Genomic DNA, 26,168 nt, shown 5'->3' with positions numbered 1-26,168 from the left:
TCCCCCTCAGTATTCTGAGGCAATAAATTTCTTTCCCCTCACCTCCAAGCCAAGAGGAGCCGCATTCTGCGGCTTTTGGACAGTATCTGACGCATGCCGGCACAGCAGCATTTCTCAGGATGCAAAGTGCTTTAACTCATCACTCAACTACATTTCTCAGCAATTTAATACAATACTCAACAGAAGCATGAAGACCAAGGTACCAAGAAAAGATAGTTAAATCCTTACAATGTGCACATGCTTATGTTAATATGCATTAAATATGCAGTGTATTATATTTAAATTATTTGCATTTTTTTTACGTCACCAGCAATCTGAGACATCTCTTTCTTTAAATTACAATGAGCACTTTAAAATGCCTCATGAAAAATAGGGTATTCCTAATGCTTGGTGAAAAGCAATATAAAAAACAAACAAAAATATTGTCAGACCCATGCCCCCAGCTATATGTTCATAAAAATACAATTGTAATAGAAAGCAGAACAAAAAAAAACAACAACAAAAAAAAGAGTAAGAGCTTAAAAAGCACATTCCCTCCGAGATCTCACAGGTCACTGTACTTAAACAGACATGTCTACTGGCCATAGCATTCTGTTTACTAGAATTAGAAATCACATCCCTTTCTTGAAATAGGATACAGTGACAATCTGTAGAAAATCTCCTTTCCAAATGACATTGAACTTAGACGTGTGTTAGGGAGAGGAGAGAGAGGGAAAAATAGTAAAGTTGCCCGTCCAAATCCTGAGGTCATTTGCATCCTCATACCTGCAATGTAGGTCTAACTTAACTCCACTTTCCAGCAGAAAAAGCAACAGGGTATTAGGAACAAAAGGGAGCTATACAGCACAGGGCTGGTTCTCCAACATTTGCATATTGCAGGATGTTTTTGTAACAGCTAATAGAAAAGATTTATGAGGCTAACTACCTCCTATTTTTAATTCTGGAAGCTATATTAAGTCACTATAAAGAGGAAAGATATTTCTGTGGAACGGTCATGGCCAATAGGTTACATTCTTTTAAGCTATTTAAATCTCTCCCCTTAAGTTTTTTTCCTCTACTTGTACATAGCTCTAACTTGCCTTAACTGAAAGCCATTCTATTCTTTGGATCTGCCCTTTTGTTAAATTCGCCAGTCATCAAATCCTGGAACCATAGAAAAGAAATAAGACAAAAAAACCCCAAAACCCCAAACCAGCAGTCTGAAAGACCTCAATATAGACCCAGTTATTCATAGGACAATAGAGACAGGTGGAGATCATTTCTTCTTGTTTCAGTATTTCCTCCTGTAACTTTTGCAATCCCTTCATATTTTCTTGGTTACCGCATGGCTATGCAAATTACAATTACAGAAATGCAGCATAAAAGACTTGAACCATTCAGCCAGCAAATAAAAAGAACAAACACAAAATAGGAGAAAGGGTTTTAAAGAAATGTTACAAAAATCTTAAGGCTACTTTGCAAATATCTTGGATTTCAGCAATTTCTTGCTATTAGACTGAGAGGAAAAGCTCCAATCAAGAGATATACAAGACATTAACATAATATAAGCTTCTTGCACTCTTTCTAACAATGGACATTGTACGGAGCCCACTAAGTCATCGCTCGTTAGAGGATTTATTTTGTTAAAGCCCAATTAATGTTGCACATAGCTAGTCAAAATAAGGAAAGATTCTATGCCAACCATGATCTTTCTCTACGTTATGTGCTGTACAGTCTCAGTTTCCTCATCTTACTGTATAAGCTAGATGCAGCATGACCAAACACGATCTAACACAGGTACAGCATGCACACGGATGCTATAAACCAGAAGCCTGCTAGACAAAGACAAGTCAATAGCAGACTTACGGCCCCTACCGTCAAAACCTCTATCCCCCCCATAAGCCAAATACCCAGCCACAAGCTGCTTTTGTCTCATCTGCGTTACCCTTTTACAAATGAAGAGCAAAGGTGCCCAGGAAGGCTGGGCATACTTCAAGCAGGTGCTCTTAAAAGCTCAGGAGAAGGCCATCCCCTTGTCTCGAAAAACGAGCAGACGGGGAAGACGACCAGCCTGGCTAAATAGAGAACTTTGGCTGGACCTCAGGAAAAAAAGAAAAGTTTACATTCTCTGGAAAAGGGGGTTGGCAACTTATGAGGATTATCAAGATATAACAAAGCTATGTAGGGGGAAAATGAGAAGGGCCAAAGCTCAATCAGAACTCAGCTTGGCCACTGCAGTCAAAGACAATAAGAAAAGGTTCTTTGAATATATCAATAGAAAAAGGAAGACTAGGGAAAATGTAGGCCCGCTGGTGAATGAGACAGGTGCCCTAGTGGTGGAGGACGCAGAGAAGGCAGAGTTACTGAATGCCTTCTTTTCGTCGGTCTTCACTGCTAAAGCTGTCCCTCATGAATCCCACCCTCTGAAGGCAAAAGGGGAGGTCTGGAGAGTGGAAGATTTTCCCTCAGTTGAGGAGGACCGGGTCAGAGACCACTTGGCCAAGCTGGACATTCATAAGTCCATGGGCCCTGATGGCATGCATCCGCGAGTGCTGAGAGAGCTGGCGGATGTTATTGCTAGACCACTCTCCATCGTCTTTGAACGGTCATGGAGAACAGGAGAGGTGCCTGAGGACTGGAGGAAGGCCGACATCACTCCAATCTTCAAAAAAGGCAAGAAGGAGGACCCAGGGAACTACAGACCGGTTAGTCTCACCTCTGTCCCTGGGAAGGTATTGGAGCGACTCATTCTGGATGTCATCTCCAATCACGTTGAGGAACAGGAAGTTATTGGAAGTGGTCAACATGGATTTACCAAGGGTAAATCGTGCTTGACCAATCTGATAGCTTTCTATGATGTTATAACTGGTTGGCTGGATGAGGGGAAAGTCGTGGATGTCATCTACCTTGACTTTAGCAAGGCTTTTGACACTGTCTCCCATGACATCCTCATTAGGAAGCTGAGAAAGTATAGGCTAGATGAGGTGACAGTGAGGTGGATTGAGAGTTGGCTGCGGGACAGGACTCAGAGGGTTGTGATCAGCGGCACAGAGTCTAGTTGGAGGCCTGTAACCAGTGGTGTCCCCCAGGGGTCAATACTCGGTCCTATTTTGTTTAATATATTCATTAATGACCTGGATGAGGGGACAGAGTGTATCCTCAGCAAGTTTGCTGATGATACCAAACTGGGTGGGGTGGCTGACACCCCAGAGGGCTGTGCTGCCATCCAGCGTGACCTGGACAGGCTGGAGAGCTGGGCAGAGAAGAACCTAATGAGGTTCAACAAAACCAAGTGCAAGGTCCTGCACCTGGGGAGGAGGAATGCTAGGCACCAGTACAGGTTAGGGGCTTACCTGCTGGGAGATAGCTTGGAGGAGAAGGATCTGGGGGTTGTGGTAGACAGTAAATTATCCATGGCCCAGCAATGTGCCCTTGTCGCCAAAAAGGCCAATGGAATCCTGGGCTGCATAGGGAAGAGTGTGGCCAGTAGGTCGAGGGAGGTCATTCTCCCCCTCTACTCGGCACTGGTGAGGCCACAACTGGAATACTGTGTCCAGTTTTGGGCTCCCCAGTTCAAGAGGGACAGGGAACTGCTGGAGCGAGTCCAGCGAAGGGCAACTAAGATGATTAAGGGCTTGGAGCATCTGCCTTATGAGGAAAGGCTGAGAGAGCTGGGACTCTTTAGCCTGGAGAAGAGAAGGCTGAGGGGAGACCTGATTATGGCATACAAGTATCTAAGGGGTGGGTTGAAGAAGGATGGAGCCAGGCTCTTTTCATTGGTTCCAAGTGACAGGACGAGGGGCAATGGGCACAAGTTAGAACACAGGAAGTTCCGTTCAAATACACGGAAACAGTTCTTTACGGTTCGGGTGACAGAGCACTGGAACAGGCTGCCCAGGGAGGTTGTGGAGTCCCCTTCCCTGGAGATTTTCAAGACCCGCCTGGATGCAGTCCTGAGTAATGTGCTCTAGGCAATCCTGCTTTAGCAGGGGAGTTGGACTAGATGATCTCTAGAGGTCCCTTCCAACTCTGATAATTCTGTGATTCTGTGATTCTGTGAAATAGGTAAGCATCAGTAAGAGACCTTGTGAGAAACAAGTAAGCAATACAAATCTAAGAGTACAACACTTCTGGCATCAGTGCAAAAACACAGACAAAAACCTTGTTTCTACAAACTCTCTGGTCAGCCCACCAATGTTGTAAGGACAGAACAAAAGAAACTGATCAAAGGTTCTTTTTCAAGCACTAAGCGTAGAAGTTTTATTAGGTCCAGCCCTCCATGTATAAAAGACATACTAGAATTTGCTCAGCTTTTTATAGCTCTCTGCTATATTTAACAGCTGATATACTGTAAGCAGAAAAGCCCTATTACTGCTTTCTTTCATGTATGATATTCATAGCAGACTGAAAAAACTATTTTCCTGTGTTGTTGCAGCAGCCTGGTTTTCATGTTTGGAAGGAGCAAGACTGGTATCAGTATTCCACATCGATCCTCCTTCATTCAGAGAACCACGAGCTCTGCACCCACCAGACCCCTGAGGCTCCAAACAGCCCAGTGCTCGTTTCTACACACATTTAGGGCACAGCTGCACAAAATGTAGTAACCCGGTCTTGTTCAAGAAGCCACGATAAAGCCAGGGTCACAATTCCCAGTCCCTTTCCCTGCATATAGAACTACCTTTTCTCCATTTGTTTCTTTGCTCACAATGACTCAAGCAGCAAAACTGCATCACAAAATAGATGTGCCTGTAAGTATCATAACTAATGTATGCATAGGCAAACTTTTTTTTTTTCCTGGTGCCATCACCTGACCTACCACACTCTACTTGTCCTCATCTTCCAGCTGTCCAAACCACTTCTCCTTGCAGGAATCAAAGTTTACGTGCAGAAACACAAAGCAAAAACAGGAGCTGTGTGTAGAAGCACATTTTAATTGGAAGGTTTTCCTACAGCTTTTTACAAAATGCAGTTGCAGATATTTTCCAGCCCTTTACAATCCCCAACGTGGGGGCAGACAGCATAACGGTCGACTTACCCTGCTCTGCGCTCCTGTAACTATATTCAGCACAGTGCCTCTCTAGAAAAGTTTAACGTCAGAAAGTCGTGCTATGAGAGGAAGAACTGCAGAACAAAGTTGTATACAGGGCCCTTGAGGGAAAATTTATGATGGTTACAGGGAAACCATATGTACATTTTTTAAAAGCACAGTTTTTCTGCATTATAGCCAGACTGCAGAAATTCCTCTTTATTTCAGACTGTTTTTTAAATACCAGGGAGGGGAGGGAAGAAAACACTTTGGACCTCAAGGAGCTCTTCAGGACCATCAAAAGGAGGGACTCGAGGCTTTAACCACGTTTGCAAGCAGGTACAATGCAGCGAGGAAGTAGTGAACATTTCCCCGTGACAGTTCACACCTAAGCAACAAAATCCCGAAACCCAGCTGATTTCAAGGATACAAAAAAGGTTTGTTGTTACTGTGTACAGATGTTATTCTAATGAGAACGAAAGCACACCTCTTGTTGTACACTTGCAAGAAGTGCTGGAAAACAGCACTGTCCAACTTTAGGTTTTGGGGTTTTTGTTGGTTAGTTTTTGTTGTTTGTTTGTTTTTAAATACACATAACATCTAACAAGTTTTTGCTGTATTCAAGTACCAGACAGCATAAAAGGGAAAAAATGGGGTACCAACTTGCTGCTGCTTTGAAGTATGGAAGCACGCAAGTCCAAGACTTAGGTCACCTACGGCCTGAGCAGCAGTGTCCTGCCTCCTCAAGCAAGTGAGGTACAACAAAATTTGAGCGTCTTACACTAACCTAGAGTCACAAGGAAATCACTCTCCAACAGCCAAGCTTACTCTTAAAGCATTTTTATTACAAATTACGGGGAAGGTCAAGGCCTAAGTTTACATTTGCGTTGGTAACAGATTTCCTTCCTTCCCTGCCTCAAATATTCTTCATTAAGCGATTGGGTTTTGGCCCAGGCCCGTTTTCACTGAAGCCAGCAGTAAAATTTCTATCAAGACAAGTCTGTAGGTGTCTGTTCAGGAAAAGAAAACAAAGATCCCACCTTTGAGGCAGTGTAATTGACAGGAATTTTGCAACAGAGCAGGTTTTAGACAGAAGTCTGAATAGTCCTTTCTTCCCTCATCCCCCATGTATCCTTTACATTGAGTTGCTTTACAGAACTGAGTGACAGCCTAGGAATTTATTCCTCGTAACAATAACAGCATAATTTTGTGCAAGTAATGTGCCTGTGCTATCATGAAGGACATGCAGAGTATAGATTATTTATACTACAGGTACACAAGCAAATAAGTCTACGTGCTCCTTACTTTTATAGACGCGGTGTTACTTGAACACTTATAGAATACGTGAAGTGACAGTACGTAGCTGGGGAAAGGAGGGAGGATTATCAGAATTAGGCAACAGGTTCATCCACGCCTTAACACTACTGTTACCTGAAAATAAAGTTGGCCAGCCATAAAGACCAGTCACTCAGAAATAGGAAAAAAAAAAAAAAAAAAGAACAAAACAAAATCAAACAAAACACCCTAAGCTGGAAACAGTCCTTTCTGTGAATTACTTACTGATGCTCTTCAATGAAGATTAAGTATAACCATATGGTCGGTAAAATTATTTCTGTGGTCTAGTTTAATGAATAGAGTCAGTTTTCCTACTTCTACGGGAAGCATTCAAATCTTAAGAATGAATCAAATGATTTGCCAGGCTACTGATCGTTATTGCTAGCAGTCACCAAGCAGTCCATGGAGACTTCTCCAGGTCTCCTCCTATCCAACACTGTGGATCACAAGGGAGGGAGGTCAGATAGCTAAACCTAGCTAATTTTGTAGATTTAGTTGCCTACCTAAGGCACAGAAGACAGACTTAAGGCAAACAGATGATGCCTCCCAATTTTTTTTTTTTTAATACACAAAGGCAACAGAGATTTCTAAATCAAATGTATTTAACTCATTTAAGGATTCAGAATTAGACACTGGAACAGGCAAGTAACAACAGGACGTTTGCTTGTCTATTTTAAGGAGAAAACGGTGCTGCAATCTTAGAAGGATTCCCTCTTTGGGATTTGAATGCTGTTTTGCAATATGTTGGATCTTTTTTCCTAAATCTATGCAATCCTGAAAGTCCCATCAGCATTTGGAAATAGGATGAAAGACAAGTAACTTAAAAGCATGTACACAGGGAAATAGAGGACCAGAACAAAAGCATGTTACCTGCATCAGTTTCACCAGTTTCCTAGCATTTAGCCATTTTTTTTTTGACGAAATTAACAACATTCACAAACATACTCTAGTTTTTCCACATTGCTTCCAAGTAACAGAAACAGTAACATTTAAAGCCTCCTCCATATGAGGCATTATACAATACTGAACCCCGCAACAGCAGGATATTAGACTTGGCACATGTTCTCTACTTCTACAGGTGCATTACAGCAATCAAATATTTGGAACAGACATTTCAGTGCTTTTGAGAGAGCAATCCAGAAGCTGTTGTCCAATGTCAATTTACAGTCAGCAGAACACACTGAGATAGGCAGCTGCTGTTACAACAGCTAATGAAGTGTGACAATTTAAGTGCCAGTACCCAGGACACTCAGCCCTTTGAGAGAGATTAAGCAAGCAAACCTTCATGTAATGGATAGTATTTTGCTCCTGTAATACTCTGTAGATATTACAGTTTGAGCCAAGAAATCCTTGCTATAAAGGTAGGTGTGGAACTAGATAGCTTGAAGAGGAAGTGTCCAAAGCGCTCACTTAGGTGTGAGTGCACTTCACTGATTGCTCTACACTACAGAACAGCCCAGCCAGCCTTTACAGTGTTTTTCTTAAACTGCATACAAGTGTTACAGCACACAAAATGTTAACTAACACTGCAAAAACACGAGACTTCATGCCTAAGTCCACCAGTAATTTGCTACGTGACCTCCTATTTTTGTCCAATAGCTAGCAAAACAGCCCCAACTTCAACTATTGCTTCCAGTGCTACATGGACTATATTGCAGCTGACATGACAGCGACTGGTCCCTCGCTGTAAATTGTACATTTATGCCAAGTAAAGTCAAAGGTACTGGGAGAAATGCCTAGCTGTGACAGCCACCAGGTAACTTCCAGTTCAATTCTACAGCTGTGGGAGTGAGGGACGTGAACTTCCTTACCAAGTGAACAGCTCTAGCTGCTATTACATGATGCAGGAGAGATGAATTTGGGAAGACTGACCGTTGCAAAGGGATAGTTAGCCTCTTCAGAAAGTCTCAAAGTGACCTCCCATCGTCACCAGAAAACATGACCTGAATCATCCCCTGTAAACACGGAAGGACACTCGAAAACCTGAACTGAGGCCACACTGACTAGCACTAGAACTCACCTCCTACTGTGGTGCCAACATCCTTACACAATGCAAAACAAGCTAAAACTTTTGAGGACTCAACAATCATCAGTAGACCCTAACACACAAGGGACTTGCAATCAGCCTAAATGACAAGAAATCTGGCACTAGTAGTGGACTACTACAGCAATTCAGCAACTTGATAGTTCTTCATTAGACCAGCCGCTTCCATGTCCAACACTTACTGAAAATGATTGCACAACAGTGTAACAGCTGGAATTCATGCCGATCTCTTACAGCATTCTCTTTCCCCCTTAGGATCCTGGTCATCTGCTAGGTGACAGGTAGTGACAAAGAAAGAGCCTCTTGTACTGCAGGAATGGATGCTTGGCGTTAAAAATGAAGCACACAAAGCCGAGGACTGTAGTCAACGGCAGTTGGTAAATCAGTATGACAGCTCCTGGGACTGAAAAGCAACTGATGTAACCTGTCATACCCAGCAGCCATCCCTTACCCTCAAGATCAGGTCAAAAGCTACGGACAGAACTGTCAGACCTGCCTGCCAAGTAAATAACTCACATTATCTTAGTGAGACTGCTCTGGTACAGACAGAACAGTCTTTCTTTTACAGAAAATAAATGGAGATATGCCCCCCCAAAGACACATACACAACTGGCTCCCAAATGACTATTTCTCTCTAGTGCAGTTTGTACAACAGCTCTCTATGCTTCTGTTGCCACAATCAATTTTTGCAGTACGCTCATTTGGGAGCTGGGACTACTGCTGAAGTTTATATAAACAACAGCATCCCAATACTGCATCAGCTTCTGGAGCTCCCTGCAAAGGTTATTTTTAAGTTCTAGGGGATCTGGGACCTAGTCAACTCATGAACTGCCTTTCTTCACACAATGTAGTCCCCGAATTGAAACCAGAAGCTATCTGCTATTGTCATGCTTCCATACACTGTTTCAACCCCTGCTCCATGCTTGGTCTTTCAGACTCTGGACTTAAGTCTGCTTGAAGACTAATACAATAGGAAGGGAACTTGAATCTAATCTCTAGTCTGTATGATTTAATTTCTGATTTTCTAACAGATATCCAGTTTGCAAGATGAGTACCTAGTCTCTAGGTTGTCATAGTTCTAGATTGTCATAACACACCCTCAGCTGATTATGAGGCATCTGATCATCACAGCTGTACTCTTAAAACATTTACCAAAGACATTCTGCACAGTAATACTTCAGTAGAATACCCTCCCCTGTCCCCTGCATGTTCTCAGCAATTCCTTCGATTAACAAACGTGAAACGATTCTGTTAACCTTAACCAGTTAGGATGGACAAAACAAGTTTTAACAGAAGGACTCCCATGATGTTTTCCCGAAGTACTTCCCACGGAACCCTTCTGAACTGTCCACGTACCGTTCTAAAGTCCTCCTCAAACTTGTAAGCTCCACCTCCCGTGGCACAGAGCGTAGTGTGCAAACTGGAGAAGTTCTTTTCACTACCCATCTGTATGAACCTGTGCATGGCACAGCTGGGAAAGCGGATGAAATGCAGGTTTCCTTTGCGTCCACACATAGTCAAATTTTTCAGTTCAAGATGGACATCGCGAATGCCAGTTTTACCATAGGCTGTATTGGAGGTCAAATATTTCCTAATGCTTTTCAGGTTTTCCACCTCCTCTTGTTCCTCTTCTGCAGTAATGTCCTTAGGTTCAAAGTAGACCAGTTTAACCAATGTTCCACCGATATCCATTCCAAACCATGGAAAAGCTAAGGACAAAGGGGTTAGGAAGAAAGAGAAAGTCACTATAAATATACAGGTGAACGACAATTCAGTGCAGTTACAGTAGCAGAATCTGCTCTTGAAAGCTGGCGGTCACTTACATGTCCAATGCACATGTATTAAACACCTCTAAGTTCAGACCACATGAAACCTCAGCTAAGACAAAGAATAAAGAAAATCTGAAAATACTCTTCTCTGAAGAAGCGGGTTTTAATAAAATGAAATTATTTTTTCCCAGGAAAACATTTTACTCTTCAGTCAGCACCTCTTGACAGAGCACTTTTCACCCAGTCTGACTCCTGGCACCAATTCTTAAAATAGACTAAGGAGGGGAGGAGGAAGAAACAACCAAACAGGAGAACACGATTTCTCAAGTCACATTCCCACTGCGTAACATCTACAATCGCCTTTCCAAGACCAGCTGGAATTTCCACAGTCACAAGGCTCTGTCCGAGGAGCAGCAATACATAACTCTCCCGTTATGCTGGGAGTCTTCAAGACTTCAACCCACCAGAACTAGCAGCTCTGTTGGAATTACAACACCTGCATATATTAGCAGAAAGAGAATGAGCTGTTTTAAGTTCAGTATTTACTACTGACAGTTCTTTTCTTTGAGCATAAACTCCCTTTGCTGGTATATGTGTTAGGCTGAGAGGCAAATAGTGGCATTTCTTGTATAGCTGTGTGATAGGCTATCGATGTGTTTGTCACAGCTGGCCTAGGTCTACCAAAAACTTTGTTCTGTTAACAGAAAGAGAAAAATCACTATGGAGAGCACACAGACAAAAGATACCAACTGTACCAGGTTGGTCTGCCTGTATATATAACATGCATACATTTTAAATACTAAGCCAGGTAACTTTGGAAGCAGTAAAAGGTGAGAATACGAAAAATCTATACACAGGTACCCCAGAAGGAGGCAGCTAGTAACGTTTCTTAGAGAAATTAAATTACAGGTACTGAGTACATGGCTAACATCTAAGACCCATTTCTAGAATAGCAGTCACACAGTCACCTCTCTGCTTTTAGGGAGAATCAGGAAGACTTGTTAGAAACATGATTCCACCAACTACAGCATCCCAGTTTAGTGCTGATACAAACTCCAAACCATGGACACCATATGCGTTACTGATATTTCTGCCAGTGAACATAAGTTTAAATAACCTGAGGCAAAGATTTTGGTTAGCATAGAAGGTACTGATCACACTGTTCTTCCTCAGGTAATCACGGCTCAGTATTAAGTTACCCAGCTTCAGGCTGAAAGGAGCTTAAAGTCTTTTACTTCTTACCACAAGGTTCTTGTCTGGCTGAACAACTAAAACGTCTCAATTTTACAGTTAATACATGCCCCCCCCAGCCCTTTTATCTTAAAGAAGAAAAATATGTTACCATACACTAACCTGTATCTCAAACACTTTTGGAAGTACAAAGTAAATATTTAAGCAAAGTGGTCTGGTCCACACTGCACAACACTACAATGCAGCGGAGCTCAGGATGCCAATCGCATTAGCGACTTACACAAATCTTTATTTAAGCTACTGAGAACTTTAATTACCTGTCTCACTGGAACAGTAAGTCTCCTCCTCAGATGTATCTTAACTATGCAAGCAGGAAGTTTAATTTTAAAAGCAGCAGGGTTGGACTGCATGATATAGAACCAGCCTGGAGCTAAGTGTAAGCCAACTTCCAATATTCTACATAATCATAAAATCTGCTACAATCTACCTGCACCAACAGTTGCTTTAAAGCTATAATGTAGAATTAATCTTTAAGAGTGGAAAGAAGCATTCCGTCCTCCTATCAAACACAAGCACAGCAATAAAAGTGTTAAGTACTAACAGCCGAGTTATTCGTAAATGACTGCCAAGACATTTACATCTTAACATTTTGAGGAGTCATAACTAAATCATTAACAAAGAATAAGCACCGTAGAAAACAACTATGAAGTTATTTCAAGTCTGTATAGTTCTTGGGATAGGTACGCATAATGCTCACATTGAAAATTCAAGCAGAAATGCCAAGAGACTTTTTTTTTTTTCATTTATTCTCTCTGTGAATCTCAGCTCCTTTCATTTTGTTGTGAGCCAAATGGAGAGCTGCAGAGAGAAAAGAACTTTGCTCCCAGAACAGCAGTTTTCTTCAGCACAAATAAAGAGCCCCAGATCAGTCCACAATAACTGATATTTCAGCTATGCAGAACAGCAGCTTAGTTTTCCTCACAGCTGCTAACACCAGCTATCTGTTGGAATCACTTACAATAAAGATGACAACTATTTTAACTGGTTGACCAATTAGGACAAAAAACCCACAACCCTCAGTTCCTGACAAGTCCCACTATAATTCATGTAAGTTCAATACAACTGGAGCTACAGCAGAAACAATTCTGTATTCCAGTGAGTATTTTAAAAAATTATTCCTTGTACCTTTTGTTACTATCAATGTGTTCCAAAACAAAATGCACCACTGGCTTCAGCTCTTTTCAGTATCGTTAGATAACTCACTTTCGCTGGTACCTATGCACCTCAACTTGCCTGAAACGGCTGAACGTGGTGCTAACAGGAGTGTGCACAGACTGCAAGGTGCTCCTGAGCTTTTCTGCCTCCCTGAGGCCATCAAAATTATCAGGGCCTTCACTACTACAACCAGGGGGTATGAAGAAGGAAAGGTTATTTGTGTAGATACCGTCTCCACAGACTTGAGGGAAAAAGGGGGGAAAACTGTGAGGGCTTTTTTGTGTGTTTGGGTTTTTGTTTGCTTGTTTTAAACTAGAAGTCCAGCATTTCATTGACAACCTCAATAAATGTCTGGTTTCTTGAGTTATTAATAGCCAGGAAAGCAAGGAGAAGAAAGTTAAATTTGTTACATCCACATTTTACGCTGGTGACAGTTATTCAAAACTGTGTGATTTACTATGAAAAATTAAGACACTGGATACGTTGCAGAAACGCTTTCACAGCGTAAAAAATGCACTTAACTAAAATCGTCTCATAAGACTGCTATGAGCCGATTTCTCTCTTCTCAGCAAAGTCAGTATGCAATATACCTATTGGATGAATGCAATCTATTATTGTGGAAAAAATAAAACCATTCTACTGTATTGCTACACCGCAGTAAGTCATAAAAAAATAACACCACTATAAAATGTAGTTCTAGCTCCCACAGAACTGACATAGAAAGCATCAAGATGAACCATGCATTCCTAAAAGCCTAGCATAAATCAAAAGACTCTGCTTATCTTCTTAAGAAAATTAATTCTCTTTATGTTAAACTGCACCAACTACTTACTGGTTTGTTATCTTGAGATAAAAATCTCCATTACTCAAAATTTAGCTGCAGAAGCATGTGACAATGCAAACAGAAGGTATCTACAGCATTGCATAATTAGGTAATCTGATGCACACCAACAGCTGTGCTATCTGGGGGAAAGGTTCACTCATGAGAAATTCCACAATACATTTTACCCAGTTTCTGTATGAACTTTGAAGAGTATGAACCTATAAGGCTATTCCTATAAAGCATATTACATTCAGAATTGAAGACATTTGATTTTTAAAAGTCCTATGCTTAATATACAATATAAGGAGGGGGTGCAGAGGGTAAACACAAAATTCACAATGTGGACAAGATCAGGGGAAGCAAGAACGAAAGGGAACTCCTAGGTCACTAAGTAACATTTCCTCCCATTAAAGAGGATAACCAAGGGTAATCCTTTTCATATGTTTAAACAACCACCACATAAAGTTAGCTAAATCTTTTTACTCCTCAACTCTTGGAGATAGTGCCTGAATGCTGCTGGTTAGAATTTTCTTCTCTCTATCTGGACCCTAGATTTTTCCATGACCAATTTGCAGCAGTTTCTTCTTTTGCCAAAACTGCTTTAGCTTATACATCTCTCTTACAAGACCTGTATTTCCTTGAACACAGGTACAGTATCTCATTTTTTTTATCAATAATTTGAATGGTGGTATCAATACTCTGGTAGCTTAGTCATAAATATCTCAGATGTAGTATCATCGGTTCAGCTGCTTTTCTTCCTGGACACACATATGATGAAATCCTATTACTTCATTTACATTTTTCATTTGCATTTAATTTGCATTGCTCAATGCTTTGATGATCTAAGAACTTCCTGTTTTAATTGGGACTGGAAGAGGGGAGAGAGCCAAAAATAAGAACAGAAAAAAATAACCCCCAAACGAGAGTCACACATAAGATAGGATAGTATTCGCACCACTTCCGAATGCTGCTTTCTATTTAAAAAAGTAGTTGATAATAGCTTACATATAGTTTTCAATTACTTCTTCCTGTTTTACACTGTTATTTTGAGCAATCCAAACACGTTGCAGTGGAAGCATTTGTTTTTCAGAACAGAATATATAGCTTAAAAAATAATTATATCTGCTTAGTAATTAATGGAAGTTCTTCAAACTTTACAAAGCTAGAGCTAAATAATTGATGCACATATATGAGGTGAAGCTTTCCAGTTCATTTTCAGCAGCAAGGGCTTATTGAGTGTCTACCTCCTCACCAGACAACAAAAAAAAAAAAACAAACAACCCCAAACCAAAACCCCTCAAACCCAAAAGCAAAGAGCTGTTTGTTAAACAATTGTGACCATTCACACATATATAGTCATATTACCACAAAGTGATTTCTGAAGATAGCACTGGAAGACTAGGTCATTACATAGCCTGTGTAGCATCATTAAAAAACCCCAACAAATAAAACCTAAACTTACAAAGCTACAAGAAGCAGCGATTAGCTATCGAGAATCTCCTTCTTGGATATAACAGCACCCAGCTTGATGGCAGTGATTTGTGCAAGTTTCCCATTCCTGTCGGAAACACATCACCTCATTGGTTAAGGCAGATACGCAGTTTTAGCTCACAAGATGCTGGACCAGAACACGCCACTGAGTGCAGTTTGTTATGACCAGTCCTATTCCTTAGGCAACCCTCACTTCCACCTACATTAAGAGCAGCTGGAGACTAACATTACACAGCATGTCACATGAAGAAACTCTTAAGATTAAAAGATCGTGGGATATTCCAATGCCTTGAACAAGATTTCAGTAACTGATGACAGTGTACTTACTATGTCAAATAGCAAGGCCAAAATCATTTTCACTCCTGTATTCTTCACTAAAATATACTAACTCATCATGGCATTCCATATTTATCATCATCACAGGTGAAAAAAACCCTAGGTTTTCCAGTTTCCACCTGGCCTTAACTAGTACTACATAACCACGCTGCAGCCAAACATCACAGGTATAAATATCTAAGTATTGGCCAAAAGCATTCGTTATTGTGAAGCTACAACTTGAAACATTTAGAAATTAACCATGGCAATTATAACGCATATTACTTGTAAATGGTCACGCTGCCTCAAAAACACACATTCTTTCACCCCTGACAACTACCAACTGACTTGGGGCGAGATGTAAGATGCTGATTGGAATAGAGACCTTCAAGGCTTTATCTTAAATTAAGAAAAGCAATAGAATTAAGATGTCCAGCTGGCTTCTTCCTTACATCTGATGCAGAATAATGCTGTGAAGCACCAGCCTAGTTAACTGCCATGCTGAAATCTTTGTCCCTACTTGGCTACAAGGCTGTTTCACAGGGGTCTATGAAGGCATTTAACTGCTCTTTTTCTTTCTTCTGTTCAAAGATCGCATTTAAACTGAAAAACATAACACCTCAGCAGGCTTTTGAAGTTTGAAGTTTTGAAGTTTTGAAGAATTCACACTAGTTCAGTATTTTATTCTCTTGCGGAGCGCTTCACAGCACAAGGCATCATAACAGATACTTTTTTCGTATTCACCAGGCAGTCCTGTGATACAGAAAGGTAATATAAACCCCAATCTCACACACAGTCTGCACTAATGATTTAAACCAGAAAACTGACATAAGCCTAATATCCCCAACAACTCATCTACTTCAACTCAGGAAAAAAAACAAAGCAAAGACAAGCTTCTCAGCAGAAGCAACAGGAGGTGAGTCAAAAGGATTCAAGTTAGTCCCCAGATCTTCTCTCACTACGGGCTAATCAGCAAAGCACACTGGTTTCACAGGGAATCTCCCCTTCTCAGAGGGAATGAGACTTGGGAACATAGAATTCTACCTCACTTTGGCAGAAAGTAAAAACAATTAAGAAAACATATAATTTATAAGGATTTAAAGGAATAATCGCTGCAAAGAGATAGGTTTCATCTGTTGAAATATTGGGAAATGCCAATTATCTCATTATCTTTTCCACCACACAAAGCAAACCCCACAATCAATAAAGTCTTACATGCCATGTGGTAACTGCACTTCATTTTGCAATGTGTCCTTAAGCACAGAACAAACATCTGCAAATGCCAGGATTAAATACAAAAACCAGTAAAACGGGACTGTGTAGTATTCACTACAGATGGAAACAGTAGAAAGATACGCAGTACCAGGAGAATTCGAGTATAATTTAATAAATTTTTTTAAACCGGTGAAAATGCACTATCATCTTTTCCTGCAAGACTAATACTAAATTGCAAATTTATTCCCCTACAAAATCAGCCATATAAATTGAAAAGCATAAGATCAGCAAGAGTTCATGTATTTTGTTCAGCAAAGAAATTGCCCACAAAGCACTTCCCCTCACCTGCTGTTTTCATTAAAACCTCATTTCATTAAAACCTCACAGCTGAAGACTCTGTTGTCATACATCTTGTGCAACATACCCAGTCCCCTGTGCTCTTTACTCTGATGGGCTCTTTTCCCCCCCCTCGAGATGGGAGAGAAATTCCAAATTCCTCATTCTTCTTTTTCAAGTGATTACAGGTAGCCCTAAAAGCCTTATTCTTTGCTTCAAAGTAGTTTTTACTATTATGAGGAATTTGATATGCAAGTGCTGACTTTTCTTAGTTGCACCAAATCAAAATGTAAGTTAGTGCATGTTCTGCAGCTTTTGTTCACGAAAGAAAATGTGAAGCTAGACAAAGACTACACAACCAGTTTGTGATGGAGAACAGTTTTGTCATCAATATGTTAAATTTGGTAGAAGAGTAAGTTAACTATCAGCAGGTACCGTAAGTACTACATGATCAACCAATACAGAGTACATTCTAAGGCAAAGTGGTATATGTAGATCAGCAAAAATGTTTAAAAAAAACAAAGAAGGTAGTGGCTCATAAGTAGCCCTGTGAAAGCTGCAGCTCTTCGAGGCCGTTTCTGACTATTTCGTTCTGCTTACACAGAAAAGTTTTTTAAGTATTTGTTTCAAGAGAAAGAAAGAAAAAAAAAAAAACACAAACCCAAAAAAGAGTAGCTGAATGCTCACTACTTCCTACTGAGTAGAAACATCTTTAAGTTTTGGCAGTGGGTAGCTGCGATTCTGACTATCCCTGATTACCCTTTCGGAACATGCTGAACTTTTAACAAAGAACCAAACATTTGTTGGCATTATTTGAAGTGCTAGTGCAGTGAGAGCGCAAAGAAACAGTACTTTTTCCATTGGATTGCTTTACTTGTAGAATTTACCCTGAAATTATTCGATACTTCCATACCTACATATAAGCCAGCTATGATCAAGTAAGTAAAACATACTATTTACCAACAAACCTGATAAAATTACAGACATTACAAACACAGATGTCTGAGAATCACAGCCTTAAAACAAAACACGAAGTAGATAGCCAGCTCACTAACACCTCCCAAACCAACTAACCAAAAGCCACAGGCGATAGCTCATAAGAAGCATGTTACAGATTTTCTGCGTTTGCAGGATACTCTTTTTATTCCCCCCACCCAGCCAAAGTAATTTGCACTCTGCTCCCAGGTCTACTTTTTTCTTAATTCTCACGACGTTTGGGGAAGGAGCATGTGCTTCGACCGCAGAGCCAACCCGGCGCAGGGCAGCGCCCAGGTCGGCCCCAGCCGTTACTCACAGTGCTGCTTGGGCACGATCAGCTTCATGAGCGCGTCCGGGAGCGGCGGAGGCCGGCGGGACCCTGGGCGCCGCCCGACGCGGTTCACGGTGCGGTGCGAAGCTGCCGCCCGCCGCCCGCCCGCGTTTGTGCCGGGCCGCCGCTCCCCGCCCGCCGCCGCCCCATTGGCGCAGGGCGGGCCCGGCCCACGCGGCAGCGGGGCCGTGCCCGGCCGCCGCCGCCGCATTGGCCGGCACCGGGGGCCCTCGCTCCGCCCGGCCGGTGGCGGCTGGGGGGGGGGGGGGGGGGGGGGGCGAGGGAGAGGGAGGGAGGGTGAACGCCCGCGGCGCGGGAGCCGGGCGGCGCGCTGCTCTGCGGGGGAGGCGGCGCAGGGACCGGCGACCGCCCGCCACCGGGCCGCTGTGGAGGCCCGCCGGGCTGCGGCGCTGCCGCACGGAGGGGGCCGCCCCGCAGCGAGTGCCGCCGCGTTGAGCCATCACTTACGTGGCCTGTGCCGCCGGCCCGAGTCCATCCTCCGGCGCAGCCTGCATTTCTTAGCCGGGGAGCCGTGGCTGAGCGGCGGCAGCTCCGGGCGGAGCAGCAGCGGGTGCGGCGCCTCCCCGCAGCCGCCGTTGCTCAGCGGCTGGCTCGAGGGGTGGAAGCCGTTCTGCAGCAGCCCGCCCAGCAGCGAGCAAGAGGCGGCGGCGGGCGGCGGCCCCGCCGGGGCGGCGGGCTGGGCGCGGAGCTGCTCCCCCATGGCGGCAGCCTCTCTCCCCTTTGTCTCCCGGCTCAGCTCCGGCTGGGCGCGCCGGAGCCTCCGCTCATGCCGGCGCCCGTGCCCGCAGCTCCGTGCGCTGGGGATGCGGTGCCCGCCTTCTACCTCCCCCCCCCCCGCCCCGCCGGCGGCGGCGCACGGCGCAGGCGTCCTGCCCGCAGCGCGCTGCAGAGGGGCGGCCGCCGCCCTCCGCCGGGGACGCGGCGACCCCCCCCCTTCCCCCTGCTAACGTGCGCGTTCCCGGCCGCCGCGCCCGGCACCTGCAGGGATGGGCGAGCAGCCCCGGGAGCGCGGCGGGGCGGCGTGTGTGGGGGGACTCGGGGCGGGCCCCCCGCTCGCACGGGGTGGGCTGGCAGGGGCAGGGTCACACTGGAAGCTGGCACCCGGTGCGATTCCAGTGTGACTTGTCCCCCGTGACCCGGCTCGCTGGTGCGCACCGGGCGGGCTTGTCGCCCTAACCCCCTCCCGTGTCACTGCCGCATCAGCGTGTCTACTCGCGACTCGGGTGTCTCTGCCTCGGAGGGCTCCCAGGTGTGCCTTGGACCCCACACAAAGTTATTCGTGCATCAACATTCGGGTTTTTGTCCACGTTGTCACGTGTTTCCTCAGCAGCTTAGAGGGACTGGTGTGACCTTGAACGCGTTTGACCTCATGCTTTTTTAGTATCTTGGCTTTCCCTGCACAGCACTGATAATCTTGTGACTGTGATTTACTCCCCGAGACATCCCAGTGTAAAACACATTTTCTGAATGAAATATATTCAATATCAAGTAGACATAAAATAAAACTGGGTGAACCGTGCTGTGGTGTCAGGTATACACTTGAAAAGAAACACTAACTGAATTTTGCTTTACACGTGAAGGTCATTTTTTTATACAAACTGCCAGTCACTACATGGATGGTTGTCCTTAAAGTAAAAGCAGGTCACATAATGGCTCCTCCTTACACCTAAAATTAGTACAGGACACAGGCCCTCCACTGTAAAACACCTACAAAGAATGAAGAGCTATTCTAACTGCCTCCAGAAAGGGACACTGTATTAAGAAATTGCTTCATGAGAGGCAACATGACATTCTCTCTACTTCTTGGCTGGGACAAGAACATGGGAGCAAGCCACAGAAAAATGTGCGCATGAGGTTGGGGAAACAAAATAATTTTTGAGAACAAAGAACAAGTAAAATTTTCCTCCTAAAACCCAGTAACCAGTGTTCTGAAGATTATTAAAACACTCCAAATCTTCCTCATATCCTAATGTATAAGCAACTGCTGTAACTACCAGCCTAAAAGCAATCGCCCTGAAGAGGGTAGGAAGGAAGGCAGGCTCTATACTGCTAGAAAGAGCTATACTGTTTCCAGAACTGCGAAATTCTTTGAGAACTCCATAACTTACTGCATTACGGTTAAATGAAAAACCAGAAGGCTGCTGCCTGGACTGGCAGGGACCTTCATACCACTTGCTGGCAGTTCCAGGCAGCTGGCTGGTTACGCTTTATGAACTTTCCTTGTTAATTCAGACCTCTCGGGGCACAAGGAATCCTTGCTGCTACTGTCCCCAGCTGGCACTGGTTGTCCCCTTCTCCATCCCTGGCACAGAAACTGACTGCCCACACAACCAGCCCGATGTAGAACAGCAGACCATCCCCGCAAACCTGTTTTTCTCTGCAATTGCAGCGTGACTGGGATCAGACACATGGGCAGTCACCGTATCTCAGCTGAAGGGTGTCAACTTTTTAAGTGACTCCAACAAAAGCAAGACCACCTCTAATTGCACGCTTACATTTCCTTGTGGTAGCATACCAGCCCGTCCACTGATTCCGCAATGGGATACAGTACCTGTTTCAAGTACTGTAACCAATTTTAGTCACTAAACTTCTGGAATAATTCACAAAGGATTAAATGAAAACATCAAGTTTTAGTCTAGGAAATTAAAGATTCGAAGGGCTATTCAATTCTGGAACAGGTAATAGCAAAGGAAATACATCACAGTTGCCGAGAAGCAAGAAAGAATTTGTAAGCGATAACCGCAGTAGGGGAAATTCACTTTAGACTTGAGGCAGACATTTCCTAGCATGAAGACAAACAAGCATTAGACTGCACCGGAAGACTCAACTGTTCTTTGCTGCAAGTTTTTAGGAAAAGTTAAATATCTGTGAGGAACAGTCTAGGCAGAGCTGACTCTGACTTAGAGCAAGAAGGCATGGCCTAGACACCTTTCTGAGGTTCTTTCCAACCTTTTATTTCTAATTAAATAATTATCTAATATTTTGCTGTAAATATTGCACAATTATTCCCAGGATAGAAGTGGACTAGACTATGCTAAATAGAAGTAGGTCAGGAAGATACCGTTAGGATATGACCCGAATCACCGACAAGTTCAGGGGCAGTGTAGACCAATGGCATACAGCAACCACAAATGTAACCTCAAATAACACTGGAGAAAATATAAAAATGGACAAATTTTAAAAACGGTCTGAATCAATTGATGGGTTTCATGTACAGGGACAAATTCGCTTCTAAATGTGCAAGTTTTCCTGATCTTGTAAGCTTTCCAGCAGGAATGGATGAAGACACTTTCCCAACTTTTTGCATTGTGGAAAGATTAAGTTTCAAACCAATGTGCTGCTTTATCAAAACAATTTCAGACTCTTGTACTGATTAATATCTCCAGAACTGATTTCTGCACTGCAAAACACCATCTTTTTCATGTTATTTATGTTTAGAGTTTAATTTTGGAATGAGCTTTTAGAGAGTCTTCAGGTTTGACTTCAGATTTCTTCAGCTCTTCATTTTAAATTAAGACAAAGGCAACAAAATTAGAGTATGTTTAATGTATTATGTGACTGTAAGGGTTTAAAATGAAGGAATCTCATGTCCTTGGGTGCACATAGCGTTGCTTATTTTGGGCACAAGCAAGCTACAGTGCAATCCATTTGGCAATCAGGGGAAAAGACCTGAGCCTTTTGCATTAATAAAGTTGAAACTGGGAGCAGATGTTCCAGACTGTTCATCCTCATCTGCATCAATTGTGAGGGACGAGTAGAACCACAGCATCACATTTTGTGAGCTCATTGCCTGACGTAGTGATGTAGACAGGCTGTGCTCTTCTAATATTCTGCACAGGGGCTACATTGGTGACGTGAAGGTCTCACATTATACTTAGTATTTGAAAACCTGGAATGTTTTAGAAAACACAATCCAGAAGAAATATGACAGAAGTGATAATGTCATGTCCTCAAAACAGGGCAAAAAAGTAGAAACAAACTGTCCTGCTACTCTCACAGTTGAGCAGTTGTCTCAAGACCTGCTCTCTGCTGTTTTTTTTATCCATACTATTTATGAGACAATGCATCACAGCACGACTGGCTGAAAGCAGGTATTGTTTTTAATCGGTACTGCACTCTCTTGCTTTCATACCACATATACACATTCACTATGTCACTGCCTACTCTACATCCATTTATATTAATTTCTGTATATTTTATATATATTTGTTGCAGATCAAGAACTAGGTGGAACATACAATGTCCATCAATGAAGTCATGGCGTGTATTACAGGTTCAGTTTCTAACACTTTGGTGCAACCAAAGTAAGTTTATCCTCCTCCTTTTATCCTAAATGTCTAAACAAACCCTGTGAGCCAGTTCAGTTTTCAGTCTAACTTGCAGGACTAGTAGAGGTGCAATTCAGGTAGAGGTGCAATTCTGACAAACAAAATTAAGGATGCTTCCGGTTCTTTCAATATTAACATTTACTCCGTATATCTGTCTTCCTTTCTGAACAGGAGTAGGTGGACACTACTTGTTTATTTTTAAGTATTTTCCTATATATTTCACTGTAAACTAGCAATCTGGTGGGAGAACGACTACAAACACATACTACGCTGAAGAATCCAGGACACAAATGGACTCAGAACAGTGAACAAGTCTGCAATACTGATTCACTGCATATCACACATTTGCATGGCAAACACTTCATGCATTATTCCATATCTGCCTGCACTTCAGATACCCAGCTTTCTATCACCTCTATATATTTGTTTATAAACAAAGAGAGCCAGGCTGCAATTGTCTAACTCTATGAGTCAGCTTCAGCAAACTAATGACTACCCTGCGGTTAAGATACTCTGCCACAGGATCAAAGGTGCTGTGCTCCAGCTCTTCCAGTTTCAAAACCAATGGAACTAAAAAAAAAAAAACCACAAAAAACCCAAATCAAACCCCACAACCCCCCACCCTTCCAAGTATGTTATCATCAGGCAACCTGGCCTAAAATTTTTTAGGAACCTAGGAGGATTAGCTCCTCCTCCCTTGTTCTGTGGGGCTCCCATATCCCTGGTCAAGGCTAAGCTAAAATAAGCATCAAACAGGTGCAGTCCACATGTAACTCCATTACCCAAGAACAAAAAAAAAAAAAAAAAAAAAAAGTCTTACAGAGCACCAGTGGTATTATTCTAATTCAAAGCCAGCCAGCTACAAAGCTTTGGGTACATTTTGGAGAGAAGTGGTAATGAGGAGCATGTACACATCTTCTCAAATGACACAAACTGTTTTATGCAATGCAAAGAGTGTAATGAAACAGACTCTTGGCATAGCTGCCTGCAGATTTATGTTGAAGGGGTTGCTGGCACTCTGCCATTCCTGTTTATATTTCCATGCAGGTTACTTCTATGTTTATCCTGTTTCCATATTACAGGGAAGTCATGCTATTTCATATTCAATTTTACCCCTTTGAAAATAAAGCAAGTACAGTACAACTTAATAAACTAATATAAAAATATTAAGAACATTCCTTGCAAAAAATCAGATACTGTTGATTTGTTTTAGGTATTTTCATATATCACACATATCAAAAGGAAAGTGCCAAGTCTAGGAGTCCAGTATTTCTTCCTAATTTCTTTTCAGAACTGGGAAAAAAACCATACTTTTTTGGTGTATGCAGGACCTTCAGTAGAAACATGTTTTAAATATATTTTAATGCTCTTTTTCCCTTACTTTAAATTGCGGGGCTAGAAGACCAACAGTCAAACATAACTATATAATGACAAATGATAGATGTGTAAATCAAATGGGAACAAACAGCTCTAAAACTGTGTAGAATTCTTATCTGGAGAATGCAATGACAGGGTATTTAAAAAGGGACCCAAAGAGCTCTAGTATTATCAGTGTGAGCACAGGAAAGCTAAGCCTTATGATGACAACAGCTAGCTAGCACAAGAAGTCTGCTTTCCTCAACCACTAACGCATCTGACGGGGGAAACCGATTGCAGATGACAGAGGAAGTGAAGGGCATAAATTTAGTCAAATGCCTAAATCTTTACCAGATTGAGGCCAAAAAAGATTATATTGAGACCATCAGTTCCTTCCCTCCCCACCCACCTCCCGGTGCAGGCTCCTCTCAATTATGCCTTCTCTCACACTTAACCAAAATCTGTTGATTTAATGAAGAAAAGCCCCATTCCCCTGCACAGAGTTGAAGCTCATCTCCCCTTCACTTTCATCAAAGGAGAGAAAGATGGAGAAAGGCACTATGTCTGAGCAGGAACTTAGCTTTGACAGTCTGAACAGCCCTCATGAGTAATGTCCTTTCACTTCATTGATAACAAATAGGGCATAGATAGATGTCCTGGCCCAAGCACCAAGCTGCGTGTCCAGACAAGGCAGTATGAATGCTACCTGGAAAAAGTTGTCCGGACTAGGACATGACTTAATATTCTAACAACAATAGCCTAGACTAGGGAATAACAGTCAGAAGAGTACATAGATATGGTCTGGTCTTACCAGCCTGCCCATCCCTGCAGCCAGACTTTGCAGTGGCCCAAGTAATTTCTACAGTTATCCTCTGGCAGTTCTGAGATGAGGTTAGAGATTGTGGTTGCCACCTTTCATCCCAACTGGAAAAAAGCGTGCAGCAGTCACAAAACAGTGGGAACCTTTTCCTTCTAAAGCCTTCCTTGCCAATACCTCTGTTTCTCTTGTCCAACTAGGCAATTACAACTTAATTTGTAGGTGCATTTACTTGCCACAACTGTAACTGATCCCTGTTGGTGCCCTTCTTTTATAAGAGACAAAAGCCTTCAGTGCCTAAGTTCAGACATTTCAAATAAAAGTCCCCAAATTAGAAAACATTTAAAATCTAGTCCTTGATTATTGCTTAGGAATACAAACCAGTGAAGATAAAGTAGGTGTGCCATAGTCTCTAGTCTCCAGAGAGTTTGTAAAAAAGGAAAAGCCAGGTAATGGATTCAAACTAGTACGTATGTAAAAAAAGCTAAAAATCTCATTTCAAATACACTTTCCTTTGTCCCCATCCACTCTATCTCATGCCTCATATTTGGCTCAGTGTACTGCTGCTTATCTTTAACTATCAAACTTAGATATATAAAATGTAATTGGAAAACATGCAAGTTCTCAAACCACTGATTGAGAAATACTGTTCATCATCATAAAAAAAAAAAATAATGATTGCAACAAGTAGCAGAGCATTTGGTAGAGAAAACAATGGCCTTTGCGCCTGACTGCTCCCCCATAGACAATTACCCTCACATACGTATACATACTCATTTTGCTTGGCTGAATGTCTTCACTTTCTTTTCCACTTAGCATTTTTATATAGTCCTTCATAATGCCATCAGGAGGGAAGTGACAGTTTCAAAACAAGCACTTTGAAAGACACAGAATGGCTGACCATTACAAAAAGCGCTCTCTTCCTCACTCAGCGCTGCCTCATCTGAAGAGAAGGAGAAACTGGTTCTCTTATCAATACTCAGCTGCATGGGATTTCTCACTTGCATTGGTCTGTACTCCCATAGTTTAAATGCTGACATGAAATTCCCATGGATATTAATGATTACAAATTAGGTAACAACAGTGAAACAGACTTTCTATGTCTGTCTGCGAAAGAGGAAAACAAGGCATCTCTCTGAACTATTCTAGCTAGACACACATACCTCCAATGGGGACAAAACTGGCTTACTCCTCTAACCCAGGAAGTGTCCACCAGAGGGTAGAAAGGACATAGAGCTTTTAATTTCCTTTTTCCAAACTAGTCCGCAGATGGGAATCATCTGTGAAACACACCACCCCACCCCTTCAGTACTTCTCCTCAACTACCTTCAGTAGCAGGGAAGCATATGTCTGAATTAGCATTTAAGCACAGGGTTAAGTCCAAACAGCACAACTAATCTGGAGTTAAAACTTTAGTACTTGAAAAATATGACTTTGCTTTCAGATAGATAAGCCAAAGATGTGTTTAGGTTTTTGATGCTGAAAAAACATTTAATATGTCCTTGTGAGATTAAGCTGAACCCACAGACAATAAAACTCAAATGCTAATCTTTTTATACATATCTTTTATATCCATGTTTGCAAAGAATGAGAGCCTT

At 42.4% G+C, this 26,168-nt stretch overlaps 2 protein-coding genes across 3 annotated transcripts in view; both read right to left on the bottom strand.

Moving 5' to 3' along the window:
• The window catches only part of PANK1 (pantothenate kinase 1), a 29,426-nt gene extending 10,584 nt beyond the window's left edge, over positions 1 to 18,842 (bottom strand). The window contains exons 1-2 of one of the 2 annotated variants that reach the window (XM_082486209.1): positions 18,517 to 18,842; positions 9,741 to 10,093 (exon numbers count right to left, since the gene is read on the bottom strand). In XM_082486209.1, coding sequence (XP_082342335.1) covers positions 9,741 to 10,093; positions 18,517 to 18,769 — 606 coding nt within the window. In that variant the 5' untranslated portion in view covers positions 18,770 to 18,842. Of the gene's footprint in view, positions 1 to 9,740; positions 10,094 to 18,033; positions 18,052 to 18,516 lie in introns of those variants that run through there. The other variant, XM_082486210.1, reaches the window with a different exon arrangement.
• The window catches only part of ACTA2 (actin alpha 2, smooth muscle), a 475,038-nt gene that overhangs the window by 206,615 nt on the left and 242,255 nt on the right, over positions 1 to 26,168 (bottom strand). The window lies entirely within an intron of this gene.

The sequence above is a fragment of the Vanellus vanellus genome (assembly GCF_965231255.1).
Source record: "Vanellus vanellus genome assembly, chromosome: 7".
NCBI classification, from domain to species: domain Eukaryota; kingdom Metazoa; phylum Chordata; class Aves; order Charadriiformes; family Charadriidae; genus Vanellus; species Vanellus vanellus.
Note: the sequence above shows the minus strand (reverse complement) of the source record. Positions and strands in the feature narration are given on the sequence as shown.